This window comes from Eublepharis macularius, chromosome 9 (genome assembly GCF_028583425.1).
Source record: "Eublepharis macularius isolate TG4126 chromosome 9, MPM_Emac_v1.0, whole genome shotgun sequence".
In the NCBI taxonomy this organism is placed as follows: Eukaryota; Metazoa; Chordata; class Lepidosauria; order Squamata; family Eublepharidae; genus Eublepharis; species Eublepharis macularius.
Genome location: NC_072798.1, coordinates 59,749,779 through 59,776,909, shown reverse-complemented (window position 1 = coordinate 59,776,909; position 27,131 = coordinate 59,749,779). Strand labels below are relative to the sequence as shown.

Sequence of the window (27,131 nt, the reverse complement as noted above, 5' to 3'; positions counted from 1 at the left end):
CAGGCTAACAAAACACTCTATACTCGACAATAGCCCTGCAGAGAAGATTAGCACATCAAGCACCAATCCATATGCAAAAGAACCTCCTCAGGATACAGTGAAGCCTCCCGCCATTAGCATTCCACACCCTGGGAAACTCTTACAGGATGACTCAGCTCAACCCCACCCCTCCTGAGTAGATACAAATGACCTGCCAACATCTTTTCCACAATACAACCCGGAAAACCCACAACAACCATCGTTCTCCGGCCATGAAAGCCTTCGACAATACAAATAAATAAATAGTTAAAATAAGAGAGTTGTGGAGGCCCAGGAGAACTGGGGAAAGGAGGGGGTGACCTCCCCAACCACATGACCGTTTCATCGGGAAAAATGGCTCAGAGCAGATCACGGAGGAGGTAGCTCCCCCTTAATAGCCTGTAAGCTAAAGAAATCCTGTTCCAAGTGGCTGGTCTGCGCAGGCACAGTTCCCAGTTTGTGCCTGCGCAACAATTACAGGTAAGTGCAACCCTGTTTTCTCCCCTTGATAAGGTCTCACTAATTGAAATTCATCCATGCAGCCAGAACCAGACTGTTCTGATAACATCGTAAGATTTAACTGAACAAACCATGGCATCCAAGTTTTCACACAGCCTTTAGAAATCTTCAAGGTAGCCACAAAAAGGGCCTCAGGAAGCCTTGTAGGATGTGTACACAATAGTAGCAGGAGAAGGAAAGGAAAAATCATGTCCCTGGATGCCCTCTATGTAATGTGCAGTTTGACCATGGAAAGGGCAGCATGGGAACTAACCAATAAGTGCTCCTCTGGGCATCACACCAGCAGACAAGGAATTCACTGCTGTATCATAGTGGTTAAGTGGATGGATTGTGAATCAACACTCTGCTGGTTCAACTCCCACTACTGGATTCCATCTGGAATATGTGCAAATGGCATGACTGATTTGGAGTATTTCCCAGAAAATAAGCTAGTGTGAATTTGCCTGAAGTGTCAGAGCAAGGCACTGCCACTTTCAGTTCCCCCTCTTTCCATTTCCTTTAGGAGAACCTATAATGTCAAAGAAAATATTCATTGTGTATAAGACGGTATAGAAGGAGCTTGTACTTGGCTTCATCTGTTCATTATCCTGAATCTGGGTCTAGAGTACAGATCTTACAGTGCAATCCTAACCCCCCAGGCAGCGCCGTCACTCGTGCGCCGATGTAAATGGGGCTGCGCTGGATGGCACCCTATTGACTTTTGCAGGATAGTCCCGCCGGCGCCCGAGCGTGGCAAGGTGAAATGCAGCGGCCCCTGGGAAGTCCCGCCCACTGTTCCCCTGACAACCCAGCTCACACCAGCCAATGGCCACACCCCTCCCCTCACATCCAGGCGAGGGAACAGCAGCAGCGCAGCCAATGGGGAGGCCGTGATCCCCGCGGCCACTGCCACCAATAGGCCCCCATCAGAGGGCAGGCATCCCTGCCAGGGAGGGGGGCAGAGGTGACAGTGAAGGTCCAGATCGAACACCCCCCCTCGCCCGTCCAGCCCCCATTTATGATGAGGGCCAAGCTGGTGGCTGCAGCTTGATGCACCTGAACATACCCGCTTCCTTTGCCACCACCAAAAAAAAATGTTCCCCCTCCCCCTGAAAAGTAGGGCCAGACAGTAGGGAGCTGATCTCTGTTGCCTGGAGAGCAGTTGTAATTTTGGGAGATCTCCAGCTACCACCTGGAAACTGGCAACCCTAATTAGTCCCCAGGTTCCGGAGAAGCAGGTGGGGGGAGGCATGGCCGGCAATGAGTGACAGGAACACACATTGGGAACCATGTGGGAGGCCTGGAGGCCATTTGGAAATGAGGGGAATGAAAAGCACGCTCAGACTTGCTGCCGTGCAATGTGAACACATCACTGCATCTCTGCAAAGCGAGAGCGGGGGCTGGACCTTGACAGCCACATCCCAGTACTGGGGAGATGCCCCCCCCCGAGTGAACTGAGAGACCCTCCCCATGCCAAGCCCATCCCTGCTTCCGCAAACACAACCCCCACCTCCTGGCAGCAGCTTTCCACCTGCACCAACCATCCTCTTCCTGGCTTATCAGATGCCAGCCGCTCAGCCTATCAGAGAATGAAAGTCCTCAGTGCCTCCCCCCTCCCCACAGACATTCATGGGCCATGGTTCAATTCCCACCCCTCTGCCTGATGTAACATTGAAGAGGAGGGGGCGGGGAGGCTGAACGGGGTCTGCTGGATACATTTGTGGTGATGAATGAGTGGAAATGTGTGACGGTGTTGAGGGAGAAGCTAATGACAATGTCAGTTAGGCATGCAAACACAGAAGTTTGTTGTTTTTCAACTTGTTTTATTAAACTGGAAAAAGTGCCAATGTCTCTCAGCTGGAAAAGGAGCCAAGGCATTTCGCACAGCCCTCCTTCTTGCTCCCAGGGGCGAGGCTGAGATGCGGACTGCTGTGAGATATTGCTTCCTGGGCTGGATCTGAATGTCACTCACAGAGGATTACGGGGGAGGGGGTAGCAGACATGCTTGGTCGGTCATCTCCCAGATGGGTCACAACGTGCCTGCAAGAGAAAGACACACGTGGGCTTTGCCTTGGTCCATGGCCGAGGCAAAGCCCGCACTCCAACATCTGAGAAGATGCACATAGTTGAGAGAGCGGCAGCGGCAGTGACCAGCTGATGTGAGACCCTCTGGCAAGAATGCGCTCTGCCTTGTGGTACTTTTACTTTTAAGGGAGAAAATGAGCAGGTAGTTACAAACACCTGGTCAAGAGTAGTTTTCTGGGCAACTGCCTCCGGGGCAGGCAGGGAATGTCGCCACCGTCCTCTCCCCTGCCGCGGCTAGCAGTCAGGCGAGTTCAGGTGATGGGGTGGCCAGCACCGCCCCATCTCCTTCTTACCAGTAAGTGCTACCTTGCCCCTTACTGAGAAGGAACTTCAGAGTCAGATAACCTGCAAAGAAACATGAGTGGCTATTGTTAGTTAGCCAGACAGTCTGGACTTTGCCCTTCTTCCCTTTAGCGAGTGCAAAGTTCTCCCGCTTTTCTTGCAAAGTCCCCAAAGTGCACTCCGTGCCTGCCACTGTGGGCACCCTCTCTCCCACCTCGTGTTCAAAGTGCCTGCGGCAGACTGCAAACAGACAGAGCTTTCAGCCGTGTGCTCACTTACGTGAGGGCGTGGGCAGTACGGCCGGATGTTTTGTAGAGTGTGCCTGCAGGTGATTGGGTGCGAGGAGGGGGGGCTTGTCCACGCCGGAAGTGCACATGGATTGGCCCCCATGATAGTTCCCATCCTATGCTCCTTCAGGCCATGGGGACAGGGCTGGGCGCTTGGAGACGGGGCCGAGTTTTTCCCATTCAATGGGCGCCTATGGGCTACGCCTTGTTCTTTCGTGGCATAGCTCTTTTGCGCCGCTGTGGGCATTCCCGCTTCTGGAAGGGCTTAGGGAGCGACCTAACTCTGGCCCCGCCCTCCGCCTCACCTCCTCCTACGCCGATGCAGGGCCCTACACCTCTTCCCCACCTCCGCCCGGCTGCCTCTTGCTCACGGTGGCGCCAGCCCGCCAGCGGTGCTGCGCCTTGTGCCGCTGCTGACGGAAGGGCATTTACGCTCATGTAGGAACCAGTTCCGCTGTCGCAAGCCTTAGTTTGGTTCCTATTCACTTTTCCTGCCCCCCTTAGGATTGCACTGCCCATGACCCAATGAAGGCAGAAAGGCGGGGTAAAATTATTGTAAATAAATAAAAACACACAATGGGAGAGGATACAGTTTGTGTGTAGGTTGCTGCAAGCCTGCAAAGGAAATGGATATAACATTTTCAATCTAAAAAAACCCACAAAAGATCAAGCCCCAGTTTTTTTATTTACTTCATTTATACCCCACTTTTCTCCCCAATGGGAACCCAAGATGGCTTATATAATTCTCCTTCATTTTATTCCCACAACAATCTTGTGAGTGTGTGAAACCAGCCCAGCAAATTTCCATAGAAGAGCAGGAATTCAAACCTGGTTATCCTAGATCTTAGTCAAACTCTCTAACCGCTATATATGTATAGTTTGGTTTTAAAAAATATTTATTTATATTCAAAAAGTAAATATTGAATTTAAATAAGCCTATTTTAATATTGCAGATATGGTCATACGCAGATCTAACATGAAGCAATTCCTACTGAATACTAATAAAGTGAAATAATGCCTTTGGATAATATGCTAATTAAGGTGCAAGGAAGAAATCTGGGGTGAAAATTAATTTTAGAATGGTGATTATTAGCACAGCTTGCTCCTTATTTTATTCACTAAAACCAATAAAACTTTTTCACAGGTTGTTTGGGACACCTCTTATAAGATTGGTTGTGCTATTGTTTTCTGCCGTAAACTGGGTCGACACAGAAATATTGAAAATTTCGTGTGTAATTATGCTCCAAGGTAACTTAAAATATGTTAAAGTGAGTTTCTAATATATTGATCTGAACTCATGTTCCATGTTCACATATATCATTTCCAGACCTTCTAATGTAGCACAGTGAATGTGCATGTGTGGAGGGGATGTATTGTAGTGACAAGCTCAATCCCCAGCATACGTGTGTCTGCTGGAACATAGGCAGAGAGTCATTGAGAGTACATATGTATTTTGAGTATAGATCTCTCCACACAGTCAATAACCCTGCTTTTTCAGGGTTCTTACAGTAATATCCTAAGCAGAGTTACATCTGTCTAGGATGTCAATGGACTTAGGGTTTAACTCTGTTTAATAATAACAACAACATTCGATTTATATTCTGCCCTTCAGGACAACTTAATGCCCACTCAGAGCGGTTTACAAAGTATGCCATTATTATCCCCACAACAAAACACCCTGTGAGGTGGGTGGGGCTGAGAGAGCTCCAGAGAACTGTGACTAGCCCAGGGTCACCCAGCTGGTTTCAAGTGGAGGAGTGGGGGATCAGACCTGGCTCTCCAGATTAGAGTCCCGTGCTCTTAACCACTACACCAAACTGGCATTGCTAATTACTGAGAGATTCCTATATACTTTTAAATATTTAAACTGTACACACACACAGTTTTCAATGAGCAGAGTTCACCATCAAAATCCCATCCTCCCTGCCTCTGCAAGTTCATTCTTCTCCTTTACTTGACCACTGAAAAATGTACATGTATTGTATTTTGGGGTATATTTCAATCACAAGCCAGACTTCTCATGTATCTAGCAGTAGAAATGTTCCACTTTAAAAAAATATTGTGGTGTCACCAATCATTGTGTTTCACAGTACTAAAACATCAAGGACTTGAAAACACACTTTGACATGAGGCAGAATGTTTCTTTAGCATAAATATACTTCTCTCCTTTTGCGTATTGAATACTTCACACCAGTACAGTTCCTTTACAAAGCTATAATTTTTTTTAAAAACTTTGAAACAACAAAAACTTTGTTTGAAAAGCAGTTAGACAACTGACAAACTTTCATGAATTTTAAAGGAAAACGTCTAAAAAACCATTTCTAAAACCAGCGACTTTGGAGTATTTTTTTACCACATTTGTGAGGCAGTTTTTCACCATGGGTGCTTTTTTGTTTGAAGAAAGCCAACTGTAAGTGACAACTAGCTGTACTTTGGGAACATTGTACAGGTGACAATGTCCTGATGGGGAAGAAAACATTCTAGAACTATTTTTCTCTGCATTCTGCCAACAAAGTGCAACCAGGGGGAGTGAATTCACCTCTAGGTTGGTTAGACCGTTTTAAATGCCTGAAAGATGCTATGGAAATATATTACAATTTTATCTTGCCATTTCTTCAAAGAGCTCAGGGTGGCATACATGATTCTTCTCTCCTCTATTTTATTTTCACAACTACGTGTCCGAGTTAAGTTAAAAGAGCTATTGATCCAAGGGCACTTCATGCCTGCGTGGTGGTTTGGACTTTAATCTCCACAGTCTTAGTCTTAAATAGCTTTCTGCATTAAAAAATTTTTTAGTGAAAAATTATAAGGACATCTGAAACTTTTGACTTAACATTTTCATTATTAAGTACTCTAAAGACATGCAAAATATAGAACTTCTGTTATCCAGTAATTAGTATAGCTTAACATTTTGTTGCTCATTCACCCAACTGGGATGTTTTTTAGAATTAATTTTTCCTAGTCTTTTCAGGCTTTCACTATACTGAATTTGTTGTCATTTCCAAGTTTGGTTTTTATTGTTCACCTCTGATTCCAAATAATTTTGGAATCAATTAATTATCACTGGTTCCAGTGAGGAAGTCCACTAGTTGAGAGACTCCACTACTTCCTTCCATTGTCAAAACTACCTTGAGGTCAATATGCCACAACTGAATCTTTCCTTTATTTGTAATAACTTCCTTCCATTTCAATCTTTGGCTTAGCTTTGTGTTCTGATATTCTGAAAATGTTATTCTTTAGAGGCAATGCCCCAAGACATCCTTATAAAACAGGAGAGCCATGTAGTGCATGCCCAGAAGGAGACACTTGTGAAAATAATCTCTGTAGTAAGTATAAAACACTTTGGTACACTACATTAAGACAAAACCTCTGATTCCTGAACCTATGTGACCCAGCTTTTGCTGAGAAGGGTTCCTTGCAGCGAATGCACAATGACTTTCAGTGAGCAATAGAAATCGTTTGCCTTCAAGAAGGCTCTAGAATAACAACAGGACACGTGGGAAACTAAAATTCTATTGCATTTATTGATATTTCTGCATGAATTTGGCAAACCACATACAAACATTCACTAATTTGTGTTTTCACCTCTTGAGTTTTAATTTCACTGGAAGGTTTTAAAAAATGAGTACTCTAGTTTCAAGCACAGAACGGCTCATGTTGTAACAGTGGCATCCTATGCAAAATAAATGCAACATCTTGTGCAACCTGTGTTGCAATGCTACTTCAATTGCTATATATCGTTACTTCATATCTGTGGATTAATACATACATCACCCATTGTCCTTCAGTCTTTCTGATGTTACATGCCAAATTTTCTAAAGTGCTTCTTACTGGCCCAAGTTATATACAAGAGATCCATGAATAAATTTCCTGCTATTTTTTATTTTTCAAATTGGGGCCTTTGAAAAGGATTTTGTGGTGTTTGTACAACTCTCTTTTTCTCTGTCATTCATTCACTCATGCGCACATACAGGATTGCCAACCTCCAGGTGGTAGCTGGAAATCTCCTGACTTAAGAAATCTCCACATTTCCCAGCTACAGATCTCCACACTACAGAGATCAGTTCCCCTGGAGCAAATGGCTGCTTTTGGGGGGGGGAGGGGTGGTGGACTTCATGGTATTATACCCTGTTGAGGTCCCTCTCCTTGCCAAAATTCAGTACCCCCTGGCGCCACTTCCCAAATCTCCAGGAATTTCCCAGTCTGGAGTAGGAAACCCTAAGAGAGAGAGAGAGAGAGTTGTCACATGCCCTGCAGGAGTAAACATAAAGGTGCCATACTTGGTTGCTGAATGTTATCTCTCTTGGGCAAGTAATTCCAAATACATTATTAAATTATTATACATTCATAATTGCAGTTTGGATGATGCATTCAATTGAAATGCTGTCAAGTTCCTTGCTATGCTGTGTTTAAGAAAAAAATTGTATAATATATAAACAATTTTTTAAAACTTGATATAATATTTCTTTCCTTCTCTAGGAAATCCTGCACGTGACAATATTAGGCGTATGTATTATTTTGCACTATGAATTAATTTTACTTCAAAAATAAATTTCATAATGAATAATTCCTTTGCATTTTTAATAGGCTATACACGATGGTTTCCACCCTGGGAAGGTCGGATTGTATGCGATAAATCCTGTGTTGCTGTTGCAGTTTTAAGGCCATCATTAATGTTTCTAGCATTTGGTGTTGCCTTTTTTTTACATAGACGTCATCCGGATTTATGTTTGCAAAATTAACTTATTTAATTGTATAGAAGAAGTTTGCATGAATACTAAAGTTATTTTCTTGTCTTAGAGTTTGTCAGTTTCCCTATTTTATATAATACTGGGAATATGATAAACTTGTAACAACTGACTTGTTACATACAAATGATTTGTATACATTTTTAAAAACAGCAAATAAATATTAATATAAAGTATTGGATATATGTCTTACATTATGTGATATTAGACAGACAGACAGTGTGGGGGGATGTTTGGGAAATTCCATCTCTGACTAAAATTTTGAGCTCCATGATAGTGTAAGCTCTTAGGACAGGGATGTCGAACTCAATTGTTATAAGGGCTGGATCTGACATAAATGTCACTTGTTGGGCCAGTACCATCAAATTTAATGCCCGGTACCAGAGATATAAACTTTATACAGGATACAGGCAAACACAATTAATGATATTATTTTTACTCAAAATAAAAAATTAACACAGTATTTCCTCTTTTTAACAGTCTTTCATAATTGACTTCTTGCTCAGAACTACTGCATCAAAATCTGGAGTTAAAGTCTGTGCTGTAGCAATTTTGAGTATGCTTTTCAGGGATGTCTCTCTAAGCTGAGGATGTACTTGGGTAATTTGGACCCCAAAATTGGTAAAAATTTGCTAATGCCAGCTTCAGAAAGATTATCCATGAGCACAGCATCACACTACAAATCAGTTATTTCCGTTTGGAGCTCCTCTGGAACTTCATGGATGTTCACAGGAAATGGATTATGGAAAAATCCAGAATTTCTGTGTAGGTTTCTGAAGGTAGAAAAATCTTTCTTGGAATTCATTTTTGAGTTCAGACATTTTTCTCCTGTAATTTTCTGTGGATATATGATCATTAGACAAAGATTTCATGGAGGGGAAGTCTTTTACTGTGCAGCGTTTCCTGGTGCAAAATGCAATGAAAATGGAAAAACTGATGATATGGGTTTGCAACTACCAATTTTTCCCTGAGTTTTTCAGGTGCTCCATCTGTAGCCAGATTCATCGCTTTTGCCCATCTAGCACCTATTTTATCTAGAGCTCCTACCATATTGTTGAAGTTGTCATCACCTGTGTTTGTGCCTTTCATTGGAACTATTTCTAGAAAAATTTCTGTAATGTGCAACTTTTCATCAACTTTTCATCAAATTGCAAGCTGTGCTAAATCAGTAACATCTGCGCTGTCATGTGTTGTCATTGAAAATACCATAAAGGACCTAGCTTTTTCTGTAAGTTGCCTGTTAAGATTCTCAGACAAAGCACAAATTATCACTGCAGCCATGTTTCTTGAGAGACTTATATTTGCAAAAGCCTGCTGCTGACCTGGGCAGCAGATCAGTACCTGGCACGTACCCTGCTTGACATTTATATAGCATGCTGTGGTATCCTGAATAACTATTCAGATAACACAGTGGCAGAATGAAGACTGATGTGTTTGTGAGCCAGTATGCTTGTGCAATTTGCAATATTATCATTCACAATATTCCTGAAAGATTAGTATATGTTTCATTAGGGTTTTTTTTTTTGCTTCAGTAGGTTTTTATTTCAGTTCCCAAGCCAGTAATTCAAGTGAAAAACCTAGATAAGAACATACATTTTATCTGAAATGTTTAATCAGATTCTGAAGTATGATTGAAAGTGTGCTAATTTTTAAAACACCATAACTTGTCACTTTGCCTTGTTTCAATCATGTTAAAGATTTTTCCAGTTCCTACTGCATTTGCTGTACAGAACCAGCAAGGTCCCCGATCAAAGAATTTACTTCTAAGGAATTTGTAGTCATTTATACTTCCTAAAGTTGCTATAACTAATTAATTAAGATGCACCTCCCCTGAAAAAATTAATCTCTACCTTAATACGTTCTTTACTTCTGCTGTCCACTTTGCCCACGTTCTGATTAGTGTTTGACTAGGATCCAAATTGCACCCAGCCTTTGTATTTTCTATGTGACAGCAGCCATTGTGTCTTCATCCCAGCAGCCTTTGAGCTACCTCAGATCTTTTTTTCACCTTGAATGGCTTAATCTAACTAAAGCTTGCATAGCCTTTCCTCTGGTTTATTTGCAGACTCTAGCAACCAGCAGACATAGAGGCTTTTCTCTCCCCAACCCCTTTCCTTCTATCATCCAGCCTGATGAAGCATTCTAGAGATCCTGAAAGCTTATACACTTGCTAATTTGTGATATTTTGAGTTTATCCTAATAGGAAAGTATCACGCAAGCATTTGGGACCTATGTCTTTAAAAGTGTCAATCAACTATCAAGACAACAACAGAAAAGAGTTTCCTTTCATCTTTCTTTCTCACCAAGGTTTCCTTCATGCCTTTGAAAGTTTGTTTGGATGGGGGTGGAGGAGAGCTGCCTACTAACTGTCCCAGAGGAGAGCTAGCTGGCTGGCTGGCATAGCAGATGGCAGATAAAAGAAGGCAGAACTATGTAACCTCATTTCAAACAGCGTTGCTCCTTGAATCTGGGCTCCATGCAAGGAAGGCTTGGATGCACATGGACTCGTTAGCTCTCCAGGCGGTGCAGAGTGCCTGGAGTTGGCTTCCTCGGCAGATGAGTGCAGTATGATCAGAGTTGCTGTTTATCACTCCTTCCTGCTGACTTTTTGCTCAGGACTGCAAGCTGCACAGCCAAGCAAGCCATGCAGCCTGGCAATTCTTCCTTCTTCCACCACCCCTGGACAAGCTAGCATGGGAATCCCCACAGCTGGGAGTGGTTGGCTAACTGTGGGGGATAGCCACCTTAAGGCATTTGCTGTGAGCAAGGCTGCAGAGGTGAGCCCCAGCTACCTTCCTCCCCTTCAGGCGGAGGGCACCTTCTTCATCTTTTTCCCGTTGCACAGCAGCGTTTTCTCCTAATGCTTTTTCAGAGCACAGTTGGGAGCCAGGAGTCTCAGAGCCAAGCTACAAGTGATTGTTTTCACATGGAGAACACTTGATTGTTTTAGCAGGTTTTCCTGGGAACTGAAGTCCAAGTGTCCTTCCCCTCTCTGTTAGAATCGCTGCCTGAAGAGCCAGAGAAAGGAGCTCAGGAGCAGGGGAAGGGCATGTTAGAGCAGCATCAGATTCTTCCGCTGTCGCTGCAGCTGGGGCTTCACCAACACGGTGGCTTTCTCCAGAGCAGCTCCCCGGGGAGCAGGATGCCCAGAGAGAAAGTAGCAGCTGCCCGCCCCCAAAGATCGTTGAGAGCCCTCTTGTCCAGCAGGCTTGTGACGGGAGGAACAATTTGCAAAAACTGCTGCTGCTGCCGGCTTTCCCTGGCTCTTCAGGGACCAATTCTAACAGAGAGGGGAAGGACAATCAGACTTCAGTTCCCAGGAAAACTTGTGAAAACAATCAAGTGTTCTCCATGTGAAAAAAGTCACTTGTAGCTTGGCTCTCAGCTGGCAAGCTCTGAGCTGGTGTGTTGTGCTCACACCCTGGAGCAGCCTTCAGCCTCCTGTCTTTTTCACCAGTTGCTCATTGGCCGGATGAGATGGCCACCAAGAACTTGCAATTGCCATATGGATGTGTGTCCCCATGGCAGACTCTTGTACATTGAAATGTGTACTGTGGCCCTCAGTCAGCTCTTAGCTGCCTCTGCCTGTTACTCTTGTCCATTCAAAACATACACTTGTCTCTTCCTTTCAAATATGCCGGGGGAGGGGGGGGTCACCTACTCCAGACTCAGATGGTATTTGACAGAGCTCCCTGTGGACCATTTTCAAACAATTAGCAACCTCTGAGGAACATTAACATTCCTTTGCCATGGGCCCTGCTCCCACCAGGTTTGTCATTTTAGGTACAGTCCATTCCTAGGTAATCATAAAGCAAATTCACAACAATGCTCTATTTGGATTTCTCTGAAACAGATAGGTTTAGCAACACAAGTGTTAACGAAATCACTTCCTGTCTTTTTCTACTTAATTCTGATTGCTGAAGCAACTTGTTCTCGTTACTGTGACTTGAGTTTAATTATAAGCCCCACCTTCAATATTATATCATCAGAGTACTATGTACGAAGCAAACAGCATTATATTTGAAAAGGAAGGTTTTTCTCTGAAAATATAGTGAGAAACAGAATATTTTGAGGAAAAATGAAATGCAGATTGTTATCTCAACTTTTGCTGATATTGGAGCTTTCTGTTTGCTGTTACACCTATGACCAAACTTCATTGCCTGATATAGAAGATCAGCAGTTTATTCAGGAGTGTGTGAAAACTCACAATTATTTTCGGTCCAGGGTGAATCCCTCAGCCAGCAACATGCAGCGTATGGTAAGGAAGTTTTCCTTGTCTTTGTACAAAGATTGGTTTTGCCCTTCTTACTTCCTTGAAAGTAGGAAAATTTTAGGATAACCATTTCCTTGTGACATGAAAGAACTGGAGGATTATGTTTGTATAATGTATATTTATTTACAAACAAATGATGAGTAGGGGGAAACCAGATAGACACCTTAATGAACTATACCAGTCTTTACAACTGGTTAACTGCAAAATTTTTCTCACTCTTCTCTGTCCCCAAATACACGGCATTTCTCCTTTCTTCTCTTTGTCATACATTATACATAGCACTCTGGTCTCCCTGACTGGCAGGTATGACTTTGACAGCTCAATAATCTGGAGTAGTCACTATCCAAGAAACACCATTAAATATACGTCTTCCATCATCAACACCACAAAAAACCTATAATGTTCATTCTTTGCATCTCCCAGGAACAAATCTGCCACATTTTCTGCTCTGAAAAGGTTACTTGTTTAATGACACAGGAAGGCAGCAAAGAAGACTTTGGAAAACACATTTTCTTGGGATGCATCTTTTGATAGTGGCTGTATATGATAGTAACCCCTTCTGCACGGACCAGTTTCATTGATTCAGTTTTCATACAGCAGCATTTTTTTTGTGACCATGTGCACTAGATTTGCTGCTATGAGTAATCACTCTGGCTACTATATGGGTTTTTCACAGCTTTCCTGGGTATACTTAAACCCCACCTTTTTTAAAAAATCTATTTTCTAGTTGGCTGTTTCTTGTGTACTCTCTTTAGTCCGTCTTTTAGTGTCCAACTCTCTCGTGCCCTCCTCACACCCTCTGCCAGCCCACTTCATTGTGATTCAGCCACTCCCTTCCCCTCCTTCCCATTCTTCCCCCCTCCCCTCTTTCATCTCCCACTCATTTTTTTTTTAATCCAGACTAGGATCAATGTACCAATGGGTTGAGAGGGAGAAATCCAGGAAATAGATTGATCCAGCATTCCAGCTATCCATCCATGCGTCATGTGTACAAAAAGAAAAGAAAAAAAGGAAAGGAAAGGGTTGGTGCTGTGACATCACTGATGTGATGAAAGCACCAGCACTCATGAATCCTGAAACATTTTGACACGTAGCAGACTAAAAAGAACGGCACCACCCTGACCAAACATGAGAGGTGTGAAAGGGCCCAGACAAGCTGATTCCATGTCTTTTGGCTTGAGTTCTAGGATAGTAAGGAGTTACATTCCTGGTGCAGAAGGGGCTAATGTCTGTATTGCATTTTATCTATAGTCATCTGGTAGTAAAGTAAGAATATTTTTAAAAACTCATAAATAACAAACAATATTAACTTGTCTTTTTAATTCTGCAGACTTGGGACCCTGCATTGGCAAAGACCGCCAAAGCATGGGCAAAGAAGTGTCACTTTGATCATAATATCTATCTCAAAACTCCAGGAAAGGTTCACCCAACATTTACTCCAGTTGGAGAGAACATCTGGACTGGTTCGCTGAATTTGTTCTCTGTAAAAGCAGCCATCCAAAACTGGCATGATGAAGTCAGTTACTACAGCTTTGAGAGCAGAGCATGTACTAAAGTTTGTGGTCATTATACACAGGTGATCTGTTCATTCTTCTTTTATTGCCAGAAACTACAAACTAAATATAGCTAATATGAAAGATATGTTAGACTTTTCATCACAAAGTCAGGGATCTAGAGCACCTGATAGCACCTGATACCGCAGCATTTCTGAAGCTAAGCAGGAATTAGCCTGTTCAATAATCTAGGTGGAACCCACTGGCAAATCCAGTGGGTTCCACCTAGACATGGGCACAAATGAGAAAAAAAAAACCAAACACTCTGTTTGTTGTTCATGGGGGCCAGAACCACCCCCACCCAAACCCCCCCACTTAGCCCCCCCTCCCCTCAAACTCACTTACCTGGCCCTTTAAAGATCCCTTTAAACTATCAGCTGGCAGGCGGCAGGGGGGATTCCCCCCTGCCACTTGCCAGCTGATAGTTTAAAGGGCCCTGTCCTGGCAAAAACAGCAGTGTCTGCTGGCAGCTAACTGAGGGGTTACAAACTGACCTTCCCAATGTCCAATACCCACCAAATTTGCAGGGGACATAGTCCTCTCTGTCCTCTGAAGACTCCCCACCAAGTTTCAGAGTGATTGCACCCCGGGAAAGGCATGATCCACGGGTCTCCCTGTTGGCTGTCATTTTCTCTTCACAGTGGCAAAAACAGGACTCTCTGCTGGAAGTACTTTGAAGGTTTAAAGCCAGAAGGAAAGCCAGAAGGAGTTCAGACAGAGTTCAGTCACTGCCTCCCGTTGCCAAGGGGATTGATAGCAGGTGCCAGACTGTCTGGCTTGACTAAGGGCTGAATGAGGCTTGAAACGACCACCTGTTCGTTTAGGATGGGGCCTCACAAACAGCTTGTTAGCAAACAGCAGATTGGGCTGTTTGTGGGTTTTTATTCTGTTCATAATGCTGTTCGTGCCCATGTCTAGTTCCACCTAGTGTACTCATAATAAATTAATACTTTTTAAAAAAACCTTATTTGATTGTAGAATCACACTGTAAGGGAATATTTTTTCTAGTGTCAAAAGAGCTGTTTTAATTAGCCTTGAAATTTGTCATTAAGTGTGCATGCTCTGTACAAATGAGGCATGTAAAGCATGTATGTTCTCTTTCACACACAGTTTCTCAATTTCATATGCATGTATGTACATATAAAAGCATAATTTACTGATATGGAAGGTATCCATGAAATAAAACAAGGGGAAAGTCCATCATGCTTGGTTCTGGCATAATGTTAAAAGTATGGTTTATTTTGTCTCATGTGTGAAACCCAATTTGGCTCATAGATCCTGGGATTCCTTGATAAATGCTGTTTTCACTGCCTTTGCTCTTCCCCTTGCCTCTCCCACATAGAACTAGTTAGTATCCAAACGTGCATTGGCATCTAAGTTGGAGAGGATGTAGCAATTTTATCTCCATAACAGGGCTTTTTTTCTGGGAAAAGAGGTGGTGGAACTCATTTGGTTGCCCTCAGAGAAAATGGTCGCATGGCTGGTGGCCCCGCCCCCTGATCTCCAGACAGAGGGGAGTTTAGATTGACCTCCGCGCCGCTCAGTGGCGCGGAGGTCAATCTAAACTCCCCTCTGTCTGGAGATCAGGGGGCGGGGCCACCAGCCATGTGACCATTTTCAAGAGGTTCTGCAATTCCATTCCCTCTGGAAAAAAGCCCTGCCCATAACATATCACAAAAGAATTACAATGGGCCTGTATATTTTCCTGGTTAACTTCAGAGACCTGTGATAAGATCTGAAATAAGCTGTAAATGGCTTGAAAAAATATCATGAGGAAACAGAAATTGCTCTCTCCAATCCCAATAGTACAACTTTTAAATATAAGGATTAGGAGTAGGTAATACGGTCATGGGGATTTGCAAAAATGCATATGAAATGATAGCTTGGGCTAAAGGTACTGTAGCTTCACTGTAGCAGTGTTCATGTAGACTTGATAAAACCTTGCTAATATAAGATGTACTTTTTTCTTTCTCAGGTTGTTTGGGCAACTAGTTATAAAGTTGGCTGTGCTGTCCAGTTCTGCCAGAGAGTTTCGGGTTTTCAACGCCTCTACAATGGAGCACATTTTGTGTGCAACTACGGACCAGCGTATATTCTTTTCCTAATATTTTTAAAGTTGGTCATATGAATAATGATGATGAGAAAAAAATTTCCTTATATCACTGACACAAGTAAAGGGAGTCCTACCCATATATCATTGACCAGAATCTGCTTTAATCTGTATGCTGTATTAGTGCTCAGTGATTCAGAATAGTGCAATTTATACTTCTTATCAGAATTGTTACCCACCCCACACTTTCCATAGCAGTGAGATGTTCCATGGCAGCACTCCTTGGGTTTTGTTACTGTGTAATCCTATGCATGTTTACTCCTAGGTAAGTTTTGTTAGTCTTGCAGTCATTGTCTTCAAGGTGTCATGAAACTCCTGTTGGTTGTTGCTGCAAAAGATTAACTGGACCACCTCTCTGGAATTTATTCCCAGTTTGAATAGGAGGGGAATAGGTGATAATTGCAATATTTGATTCATCTACAGGTGGAGCACAAAGAAAGAGGCAAAAATAAAAATTCATTTCATATCCTTTATTAAGTCCAGCAAAATAGTGGTAAAGCTTTTGAATTCTCCAGAACTATAATTAGAATTATAAAATATAAAACATTTGCTTCCTTTGGCCAGGTCAACCAAAGATGGGGTGGAAAATCATGACCAGAAATGAACTAGCATCATACTCGCCCTCCTTTTTTGTGCCCCTTCCACCTCTAAATCTTCAGGAATTTCCCAACCCTAAATTGGCAACGCTATTTCCAAGATCTGATAGGTATCTCATCTAAGAGCTGTCAAGATACCACTTCCTAACAATCAGTTTCCATTCAAGAAACATCCATAGTCACTAAAGAACATTAACATTCTCTTTTTCAAATATCCTTTCCTCACCAGGTGGCACTTTAGGCCCAAAACATAGGCCCACTTTAGGCCCACAGTTTGTGGGAGCGGGGGATCCCCCATCCCAGACTCTGCTCCCTGCCACCTCTCACATAGCCATAAAGGGAAAGGTGCAGGAACTGGCCAAAAAACCCAGAGCACACTCTGGAAAGTGTTGTGCTAGAAATAACATCATTTATCAAATCAGCCTCTGGCGCGACCCATTGCTTCCGCATTGCACTGCGAATGACATCATTCCCAGCACTATGCAGAAGGTTGGTGCTCCCATCCCCCACTTCTCCAACAAACCAATGAATGGTTTGTTGACACTTGTAATGGTACTTATGGTACACTTGTAATGGTACATATTTCATTCTGTTTTCCACTTCTTTTACTGCAGTGACACAAACCTGTTAGAGCAGCTCTAGTTAACTGTTAGATCAGGCTTCCCATGCCATTCTTCAGACTAAATGCAAATATTTCCACATAATTGGTGCTTAAAACTCCATTTCTAAACACAGTGAGCAGAATCTAAAACCAACATTCATGCAATACCTTTGTTAAGAAGAACCAAGCATGACTGAGCAAGCTTTTGAATTCTTCATAACTTTTCATCAGATAGGATGATTAACAGTGCAATCCTATGCAGACTCTGCATAGGATTGCACTGTAAAAGAAACATAGGGGGTGGCAGAAAAACATCTTTCAGGCCATGCTATGAAGGTCTCTGTATAGTGTCTGGAATGCATAGCTCATAGGATGTGGGTAGTAGGGGTGTGCAATTCGGGTTTGGTGTTCAATTAAAAATATCAAACTTAAAAGGAAATACTAAATCAAATTTGGTATTTCCGAATTTAAGTTTACCAAATGTATTCAGTAAAATTCGATAAATTTAGGAAATCACAGCGGGGCTGTTCCTTTCCTAAGGAACAGCAAAGAAACAGTGTTTCTGCCTTTTTTAACCAGAAGGGAGGAGGGAGAAAGGAGGGGGAGTGAGGCAGAGGCAGAAGAGACGGGGAAGGGGGACAGGAAGGAGGAGTGAGTAGCCAGTCTTTGCAGGAGCTTTTCTTCTGTTGCCAATAGGAGGCCTTTTTAAAACTGCAGCAAGGAGTTAAATTAATGGGCTTGCCTCAGTCAGGCTCTATTTTGCTCTGTCCTGGAGATTGAGAGATACTTCCTGGCTTATTGCTAGCTGCTGGCTCTCTCTCTCTCTGTGCTCTGGCTGCTTTGGACTGCGAGTCTGAGACTTGATCCTGCAGTGAGTGGACTTCTGCTGCTGTCTGCTGAGACCTGCACCTGGAGGACTTCTGCTTAGGGGTGTGCAGCCTGAAAAGATTTGGGTTTCCCGCTTTGAGTTTGCCTGAAGCGGGGGTGGGGGGGAATTGGAAATACCATAATTCCGAAGCGGCAAGCCACTTCGGAATTATAGTGTTTTACTCATTTCAGTATGCTCCATAAATATTCGGAGCATACTGAAGTGTGGTGGGGCAACCCCTCCACCCCCCAACTCCCCCTGGGGCAACCCCTCCACCCCCACCCACTTACCTGGCCAGAGGGAGAGTGGGAGGGTCATCAGCTGGGCGGCAGGTCGCTGCTGCAGCGGTGGTGGTGGCAGCATGAGGCTGCAACAGCCTGGAGCCAGTCGGCTCCTCTGCCGCCACACTGCCTCCTGATCCTGCAGGGCGGTGGGGAAGGCTGGAGCCACCGCTGCTGCGGACTGCAAGGTAAGTGGGGGTGGGGGTGGGGGGCCCGGGGGGGTGGAGGGCCAGTCTTACTGAACCACAGTAAGACTAATCCAATGGGGAACGGAGGCTGCAAAAAGAAGGAGGTGGGAAAGTAGAGCAGCAATACAATAGTATTGGAGTTATAGTGATAATATTGACCTTGTTCACAGCTCTGATTGGCAGTAGTCAGCCTAGAAGAGTGGCATATAAGCACAGTTGTTATAATAATCCTACTGGCATGGCTCAGGACAGAACTAAGAAGGAATTCAAAGAGGTCCTGAAGAGCACAGACAAGGAGTCTAGGACCCTCAGAAGAACAAGACAGGCAACCCAGTGGGGGATCTGACTCCAAGGGGGAAAAAAGGAGCAGGATCTCTCCCCCTCCCCCGATCATAGAGGAGGCAAGTGCCATAAATAGCACAGCCCTCTGTTATGTCTCCAACCTGAGGACTCAGAGCTATATTATTATTCTTCAGCCAGAGAAGAAGTAGAACTATTAGAAGAGGGGAAATTCCCTAGTACAACATAGTCACCCCGCTACAAATAAGGCTTTTCCCCCAGGAGCCATATACTATACTCCTTAAGGTGCTGAGGGTCCTATAGATTTCCCATAAGGCCAAGGGGAAGGAGGAACCAAGCCTAGATTTCTCAAAGGGGTTGGAGAGCCCCCCTCCCAAATTGGGATTAACTCCTTCAGAATTTCCCCTTCCAGCAGCCTTTTATGCCTTGGAGAAGGCTAAGTGGGAAGCTTCAGTAAAACCCAAAGCTAACCATCCTATTTCTTTTTCTAAGTCTTATACACTGGTTCCAGAGGCTACTAAGAGGATCAAACTGTCAATGGTGAATGATCCAGTGACCAGCCTAGCATCTATTCCCATGCTGCCCATTGAGATGGACAGTCTGCCCAAGGATTCCTTTGTCAGGAGGATCAAACTAGCTCTGTGCAGAAATCTGAAGCTTCCTCTCAGAGCATTGGCAGCAACTTTGCTCTTTGCTAGAGATACATTCTCTTGGGTTTTCAGACCTGACTGCAGTGATCAGCAATGTCCTCAATGAGCTGAAGGACAGAACCAAGGAAATAGACCTGGCAACAGCCTTTGCAATGAACATGCTCTTAGATGTTCTGCTATTGTCAGCAAGAACCATGGTTTTCAGTGTGGTAGCCAGTTGCAACACTGGACTTAGAAATGGGACTTAGACCATTCGGCCCAAGCCAACTCACAGCGGTTCCCTTCAAAGGCAATAACCTGTTTGGAGAAGCTCTGAACAAATACCTGGTGGAGGACAAAGAAAAGAAGAAAGTCCTTCCCTCAAAAAAAAGTTTCTAGGATAGGTTCCTAGGAAGGGAAATTCCATAGTACATCACCCTCATATCAAGAGATTTTAAAAGGGGACTTCATTGTTGAAGCCTCCATGGGTTCACCGGTTTCCCATGTGGAATCTTAATTGGATACTGAAAGCATTATCTAAAGACCTCTTTGAGCCTATGTCCTCACGTCCACTAAAGGACTTGACCTTTTCTGGAGGGAATCACATCAGCTAGACGAGCATTGAAACTGCAGGCACTATCAAAATGACAGAGTAATATTACAAACTGAATGAGACTTCATTACAAAGGTGAACTGCTCATTTCATAGGACAAAGAGATAGTGCTGCCCATAGATCTTTTCAGTCATTAGAGACAATTTGTAAGGCAGCCACATGGTAATCAGTGCACTCACTCACCAGGCACTACAGAATACATAAGTTGGCCTCTGCAGAGGCAGTTTTTGGCAGGAGGGTACTACAACACACCCTCTAGGCCTGGGAGCCAGACAAACCACCCTAGGGCACACTGCTTTTTTATGTCCCAGAAGAAAGGAGTGCCCCACTCCTATGACCACCAGAGAATGAAAGACTTGTTTTCACTTACCATGAAGCTTCCTATCTTGGTGATCCAGGAGTGGGGCAGTCCTACCCACCCGAGATTCTTGGGGGCGGCTTCTACAATTGGGTGGAAAGTTAGAGTGGTAGCTTTTGTCCTGCTAGTGTCAGTGGAGGGATCTTACTATTAAGAAAATAATGTTGAGGGGAGTTGTATTCTCTCTTGGTATCATTATGGGGAGTCAAGGCTTGGGAACAGATTGGAGATCCCTGGGACAAGCCCCTCCTCTCTGGGATCAAAATCAGCTGACTGACTCTGCCTTTGGAGAGGTGGAGCTATATTCCAGAAGTAAGAACCGCCCCACTTCTGTACCACTGAGAAAAGAATCTTCACAGTAAGTAAAAACAAATCTTCCATTCTCTGGTGTGATGTTAGTCTTCATAGGGAACAATGGAGAGTGGCTGGTCAGCTTGCTCAGCGGGCGCTAGGGTTTGGGTGGGCATGAGTTTGGTTCTGTTGGGCTCCCCCAGGGATGAGCTTGCATTTGAGAGTATGCCTTGGTAGCATCCTTGCCCTATGCATATGAGTCCCTGGGAAATATCTTGTAAAAGTTCTCATCCTTGAGAACAATGGAGAGTGGCTAGTCAGCCTGGTTAGGGGGCATGGGGGTGTTTTGGGGGCCTTGGTTTGGTTCTGTTGGACTGTCTGTTGTGGAGCTTATATTTGGCAGCCTTGGTCCATTTGTTTTTGCAGTGGGAGTCAGCTTGGAGTTTTTTCTGCACAATAGGAACAATAGAGCTGCTGGGGGCATCTTACTCAGGTGCCCACAGAACTGGATTTGGGGGATCCTTAGAGAGGGATCTTTAGAGGACAGTCAGGAGTAGGTCCCCTGCAAATTTGGTGATTTTGCTTTCAAAATGCCACCCTTAGCCCCCTTTAAACCCCCAAATAGTTTTCCCTTAGGGAATAATGGAAATTGGAAGTGGCTGGAGGCACCTACTTGGGGGGCTATAAAGTGGACCTCTATAGTCCGATCTGAAACTTGAGGGGTCTTTAGAGGACCGTTGGGAGTAGGACCTCTGCAAATTTGGTGAAATTTGGTCAAAAATGACCCCTCCCCCAGGCCCCTGGATATTACTAGATTGAAAACAATGGCTGAATTTTACCAAATTTGCTCTGTATTACCAAACTGAATTGGAGAATGAATTAGGTATTCAGGTAGTACCCATTTTTTTCCAGTTTGGTATTACTGAACTCAAATTTACCAAAAAAATTTTTTCCTGTGTATACCCCTAGTGGCTAGCTGTCACTCCTCCATTCCTATTCCCTTTTTGTTTGAATAATATCCAACTTTTTTAAAAAATATATTTTTATTGTAATAATGCTTAACAAATAAAAAAATGTACAAAGATATTTGTGATAACAATTCCAAATATTAGTAAATAAGTATTAGTAAATAAGTATGCATAGAGAGATATTATTATCATATCACACAAGATTTCTTTCTATTGAATAATTAAAATAATGTTTCATAAATTGTTAGTCAAACTTTAGCAGTATACTTAGAGATGATAATAAGAAAAGACAATAATTTGTAACTATTATTAAAACACATCAATTATGCTAGAATAAGCCCTCCTTCCCTTCCCCCTTCCCTCTTCCTCCCCTAAAGCTAGTTTACAATCATGAATTCTAAAGTCCTTCCAATCCCCTCCCTTCCCCCTTCCCCCCGTTTCCCACAATTCCCCCCACAACATACAGACAATTCTGTTTTTTTTTAAAAAAAATTTATTGGATGGGTTCACAAACATACACAAAAATCATTAACATTTTCTACCCCATAATAATTTCCCCATCCTTCCCCCCTTTTCTAGTGACTCCCAGCAGTTTTCCATACCCAACTTAATCTAAAAAGTATATCATATAAATTCTTAAAGTCTATAATATATATCTATATTATACATACTAATCAAATCTCTTTACTTATCTTAACTATCTACACTTACTATATTACTTATCTTAATTAAAAATATAAAGATTATATAAGTATATTATAAGTACTACTAAGTATGCTAACTAAAAAAAAAGCCACATATATATGTATAACATACTATTCCTTAAATACCTATTACTATAATACTATAACTCCATACTAATCCAATAAGATACAATGAAATATACCCCTTTTTGACCTTAAGTAAGTTTCTATCTCCCCTTTAATTCTCCAACATACAGACAATTCTGAACTCAGTGACCTGAAGGTATTTATCTCACAGGTTATTGGTATAATAACCAATTCTGAGAACAGAAATAGACAATGGGGGCTAAATGCAATACCCTCCTATCCCTCCACCACCCTAATTCCCTATGAAGTCTTGATTAAATGCTTTTTTCTTTTCACAACGTAGCTATTATGTCCTAAATGTTGGGATTAATCAGTTAATTCTACCGAACTAGTATTTTACTGTTTTTAAAGTGAGATAAAGCAGTTGACATTCTTCTTTTCTCTGTATTTTTCTCCACTTTTGTTGTGGTTTCAATTCCAACAGCTCTAAGAAGTGCTTCTCCAGATTCTTGGTCTGTTGCTCTAAACATTTTGCCTTGATGGGAGACCTCTAGGTTAACAAGGTTGATCCATTTATAGCTTATTTGGGCATTCCTTAATGCTTCGGTTGCAACTTTCAGTTCTCTCCTTTTGTTCAGTACTTCTGATGGTAAGTCTGTGAGGATCAATATTGGGGTTCTGTTATAATCCAATGCTCCCCTCGATCTGGCTGCTGCAAGAATCTTTTTTCTAATGTTCCCATCCTGAAATGTAGCTATAATATCTCTGGGGAACTTTTTCTTTCCGTCTTTCCACGGACCCACTCTATTCTTGGAGCCTCATCCTCTTTCCACTGCAGCTGCTTTGTTAGCCAAGAAGCCAGAAATTTTGACAACTCTTCATTTAAATCCATATTTTCTTTAAATCCTCTAAATTTAACATTTCTCTGCCTTAAAGCCATTTCCAATTTTAATAGTCTTTCCTGAAAATGAGTGTTTGTACTTTGAAGCTTTCTGACTTCCGTCTGAACTGCATTACTGATTTCCACAGCTTTACTAGCATTTTGAGTTGCCTTATTTATTTCAGTTTTCATTTCAGCAAATTGTGCTATAAATTGATGCGATAGCTTTGTCATATTGTCAAGTAAGTTTTGTTCCATTTGCTTTATTAAATCAGTAAGATTGTCTTGTTGGGAGAGTGAGCTTATTTCGGTGATTTTAACTGCATCCGCCATTTTGTTTTTCTCTCCCAGTGTCTTCCCTGACGCCTTTGCTATTTCCTGGTTCGAAAAGAACTCCTGCAAGTTTTTTGCCGCTTTTACCTGATGCTTCCTTTTCTCTGGCATCTGCTTTCCCATATTCTACGGATTTCGTTTTGTTGTGATGATTTTAAACGGATTTCATTTTGTTGTGATGATCCATATTCTACGGATTTTGTTTTGTTGTGATGTTGGGGTGGGAAGGAATGGAGCTCTTGCATTAAGCGTCCTTCCTCCTCCGGGTCCATGCCACGCCCCCAATAATATCCAACTTGATGAAGTGTTCTGCAGAACTTGAAAAGATTGCACAATCATGTTGTTTTCATTTTGGATTTTCATTTTAGATTTTACTATGGACTAACAGAGGTATCAATTTTTTTAGTCTATCTTAATACAGACCAAATAATGGAGCGAATGGAATTTAAGTAGATGGTTAAGCAAGCATGCAAATTCCATCGATTTAACTTATACACAATAGATCACTTACTTGGATTGTGCCTATTATGATTTAAATTGAGGTGTTAGAAAGTCCCTAAGTAATTAGGTTTGGAAGAACCATTGAAATCAATGGAATTTACTTTCATCCAAATATTTTAATTTATTTCAGAGGTCTGCTTCTGTTTTGGTGTGATTCTAGCTGAACAATGATTTAAACAAATAACATATCTGACAAAGGAAGCTTTGATTCTCAGAAGATTATACCCTGAAAAGGTTCTTAGTCTTTAAGGTGCTACGGGACTTGAATTTTGCTGTTCTACCCACCTGAAACCAATAACATAGTTTCAGATTTGTTAAAATATAAACAAAGGTTTATAGTAGTACTAAAACTATTTAGTAGTTTTAATAAATAATGCTTCTTTAAAAGAATTTCTGTTTACATGTATTACAATTGGAATGGTTTAGTGAATGAGCCTGAAGTTTCTGCTTAAAAGATAAAGTTTAAATTTGTAACTTCAGATAATTACATAGTGTGTCCTTTTCTGCCTTTAAAAACACATCACATATAACTGGGGTACAGGAATATCTTCAAAATATCCCCATGTACTATATAGCCTGCTGCAACTTTTTCACAATGGATATAATAGTGTTTCTTCTATTCAACATTATAATTACCTTTTACTATTGCAGTGGCAATTACCCAGTGAAACCTTACGAAACTGGAAGACCATGCAGTGAATGTAATGGAGAAAAGTGTGTAGATAATCTCTGTGGTAAGGAGGATTCTATCAGAACTGGGGATGCAAGTGATGCCGGAAATAAGGCTTAACTAAATGATATACTGGCAATCAGTGACTGGGTCTCCTGACATCTTCAGGTTTCTCAAAAAGCAGTTGGTGATGATCCATTTCAGAGATTAGCTTAAACCTTTATCCTTTGCCACCCCGTTTTGAAGCCCCAGCAGCAGATAAAAACAGTGCACTTTGCTTATCTCTTTTCCTTGGCGGTGGTGGAAAGTGCTGTCAGATCATAGCTGATTTAAGACAACCCCTGCTGGGGTTTTCAAGGCAATAGATAACAGAGAGGGTTTGCAATTGCCTTCCTCTGCAACCCTGGTCTTCTTTGGAAGTTTCTCATCTAATTACTAATCAAGGCAGACCCTGCTTAGTTTCTGAGAGCTCTTTGCTGGGCTTAAAACAGCTTAGGGACACTTATTTCTCCCAGGATAATTGTGTGTGGGAAGAGTTAAGCTGCTCTGGTGCTCCAGCTCTGACCCTCAATGGGGCTTTCCAGGGAATCTGAAGATGTCAGAAAACCTAGACATGGAACTTCTGCACCTTATCTAGCTAAACCTTTAAAGTTGCACAAAATTTTCTGTTTCTTATTTTGTTTATGACCAGATTCCTATGCAACCATACAGATCCTTTGAAAGGAATACAATTTACTTCCAAATAAAAATTAAAGATTACTGGCAAAGCAATCTTCAACTATCTTGCAAGTTTCAGCAGTGAGTCCAGCTAAAGTATAACAGGGGAGTCTGGCTGATCTACTGTTTCTTCTTGGACAACTGTATTTCAGCTTCCATCAGAGGCTCTCTGTTCTTAGTTGTGGTGCTGATATTACCGTTAAAAAAAAGGCCCTGGCATGAGGGGAAAGAATGGGCAATTATGACCCTTGAGTTCAGTGATGAAACCGGCTCTAAACAGTAGGAGCCTGTCACACTCATGCAACCCTCTCAGTAGCTGGGGAAAAGACAGCAATTTCCCCGAAGGAAAATATGTTTTGATTCGAATGCTGGAAAAATGCACTGTATCTAAAGCTGCATGTAGATTCTATACTACAAGTGAACTCTTGTGCTTGGAAATTTAACTGGTTGTTAGAAAGCATACACACAAACATTGGCTGTATACATACCATTCTCATGCCGCTCTTGCTACAGGGTAGCAACTTGAAGTGGAGCCTGGCTGATTCCTGATTTCATTTTTACAAGATGTTTATTTAATTAGTGTCATTTTCAGGGTCAAAATAGGGAAGTAGTAAATATAATCCCTAAACCAAATATTCAGCTATGTAGGCAATGGTCTGTGCTATTGAGATGTATTAATTTCTTTACAAAATTGCTATAAATAATAGAAATAATTTTCAGTGCTTAATATACTAAGCAGTATATTATTGAAATTACTGATGCAGAAAGCAATGCCTTTGCTTCAATATTTACACTGCCTTCTTTTCACTCCGTAGAGAATCCAGAGCGTAATCAGTTGCTGAGTATGTATCCTCTATGATTATTTGGGGTGCCTTCATTACTGCTTGGATTACCTGTACTCTTTTTCTAAGACTGACAGTTTTGTGCGTTTTTTTTAGGTTATTCCAATTGGTCACCAGATTGGGATATACCTGAGCAGGGGACAAAGTCTCCACCCAAAGCTCCTCCCATTCCACTGCAACCAATTCCTCCACACCCTAACAACTTTACACCACCAGAGAAACGACCATACTCTGTTCCATCCCCCACAAATGCTCCTATTCCATCTCGCTCTGCGTGTGACTCATACTGTATTACTGTGATAGTACTAAGATTATTGTTTATACTGTTGACATTTGGAGCTGTGGCCATGTTATGCAAGAAATATCCCCAAATGTTTATATATGAATAATCACTCTAGCCTGTATGTGTCTTCCAATGCATATTTCAAATCTTTTCAGACTTTGTTTTAAAAATGTAAGTTCCTAGCCTTTGTTTGTTGCATACAAAATATCACCAACACGAAAGCCGTACTTTCCAAAAGAACAGAAGGTGGATAGCAGGAACCTTGAATATAATTGACTCCTGTCTGACCAATTGGCCTGCCAGTTGCAGGAGGACTTGTCCTACTGCAAATGAATGAACCCTGTAACTTTGTGTGGGCCATAGTGGTTATGACTTTGAGTGTGTGTGTTTCTGTGGTTTCAAAACTGCTAAGTGCTGCTTCTCCCTCCATACCCTGCTTTTTGCTTGTCTTTGAATGATACAGTAGCATTGGGCCTGAGAGCCAAACTACAAGTGACGCCTTACACAGGTTGGACACTTGTCAGCTTCCCTCAAGTTTTGATGGGAAATGTAGGTGCCCTGGTTTTACAGCTTGGCTCTCCATTACAG

At 42.3% G+C, this 27,131-nt stretch overlaps 2 protein-coding genes across 2 annotated transcripts in view; both read left to right on the top strand.

The window, feature by feature from the left end:
• Positions 1–10,779, top strand: part of LOC129335327 (GLIPR1-like protein 1) — a 31,617-nt gene extending 20,838 nt beyond the window's left edge. Inside the window, exons 3-7 of the mRNA XM_054987761.1 lie at positions 4,315–4,418; positions 6,411–6,496; positions 7,383–7,481; positions 7,758–7,859; positions 10,535–10,779. Coding sequence (XP_054843736.1) covers positions 4,315–4,418; positions 6,411–6,496; positions 7,383–7,481; positions 7,758–7,859; positions 10,535–10,779 — 636 coding nt within the window. The remainder of the gene's footprint in view (positions 1–4,314; positions 4,419–6,410; positions 6,497–7,382; positions 7,482–7,757; positions 7,860–10,534) is intronic.
• A 1,217-nt stretch (positions 10,780–11,996) lies between these two features.
• On the top strand, positions 11,997–26,649 carry LOC129336145 (glioma pathogenesis-related protein 1-like). Its single transcript, XM_054989163.1, has 6 exons — positions 11,997–12,176; positions 13,522–13,767; positions 15,720–15,832; positions 24,683–24,765; positions 26,234–26,260; positions 26,357–26,649. The coding sequence occupies exons 1-6, from the start codon at positions 11,997–11,999 to the stop codon at positions 26,647–26,649; spliced, it is 942 nt and encodes a 313-aa protein (XP_054845138.1).
• Positions 26,650–27,131: the final 482 nt, after the last annotated feature.

What these genes read in the sequence shown, in the direction of transcription:
- LOC129336145 (XM_054989163.1), top strand. Translation starts at nt 11,997, where the DNA reads ATGAAATGCAGATTGTTATCTCAACTTTTGCTGATATTGGAGCTTTCT. An exon ending in CCAGCAACATGCAGCGTATG is followed by an intron (nt 12,177 to 13,521) that starts GTAAGGAAGTTT and finishes TTAATTCTGCAG; the next exon opens with ACTTGGGACCCTGCATTGGC. An exon ending in TTTGTGGTCATTATACACAG is followed by an intron (nt 13,768 to 15,719) that starts GTGATCTGTTCA and finishes TTTCTTTCTCAG; the next exon opens with GTTGTTTGGGCAACTAGTTA.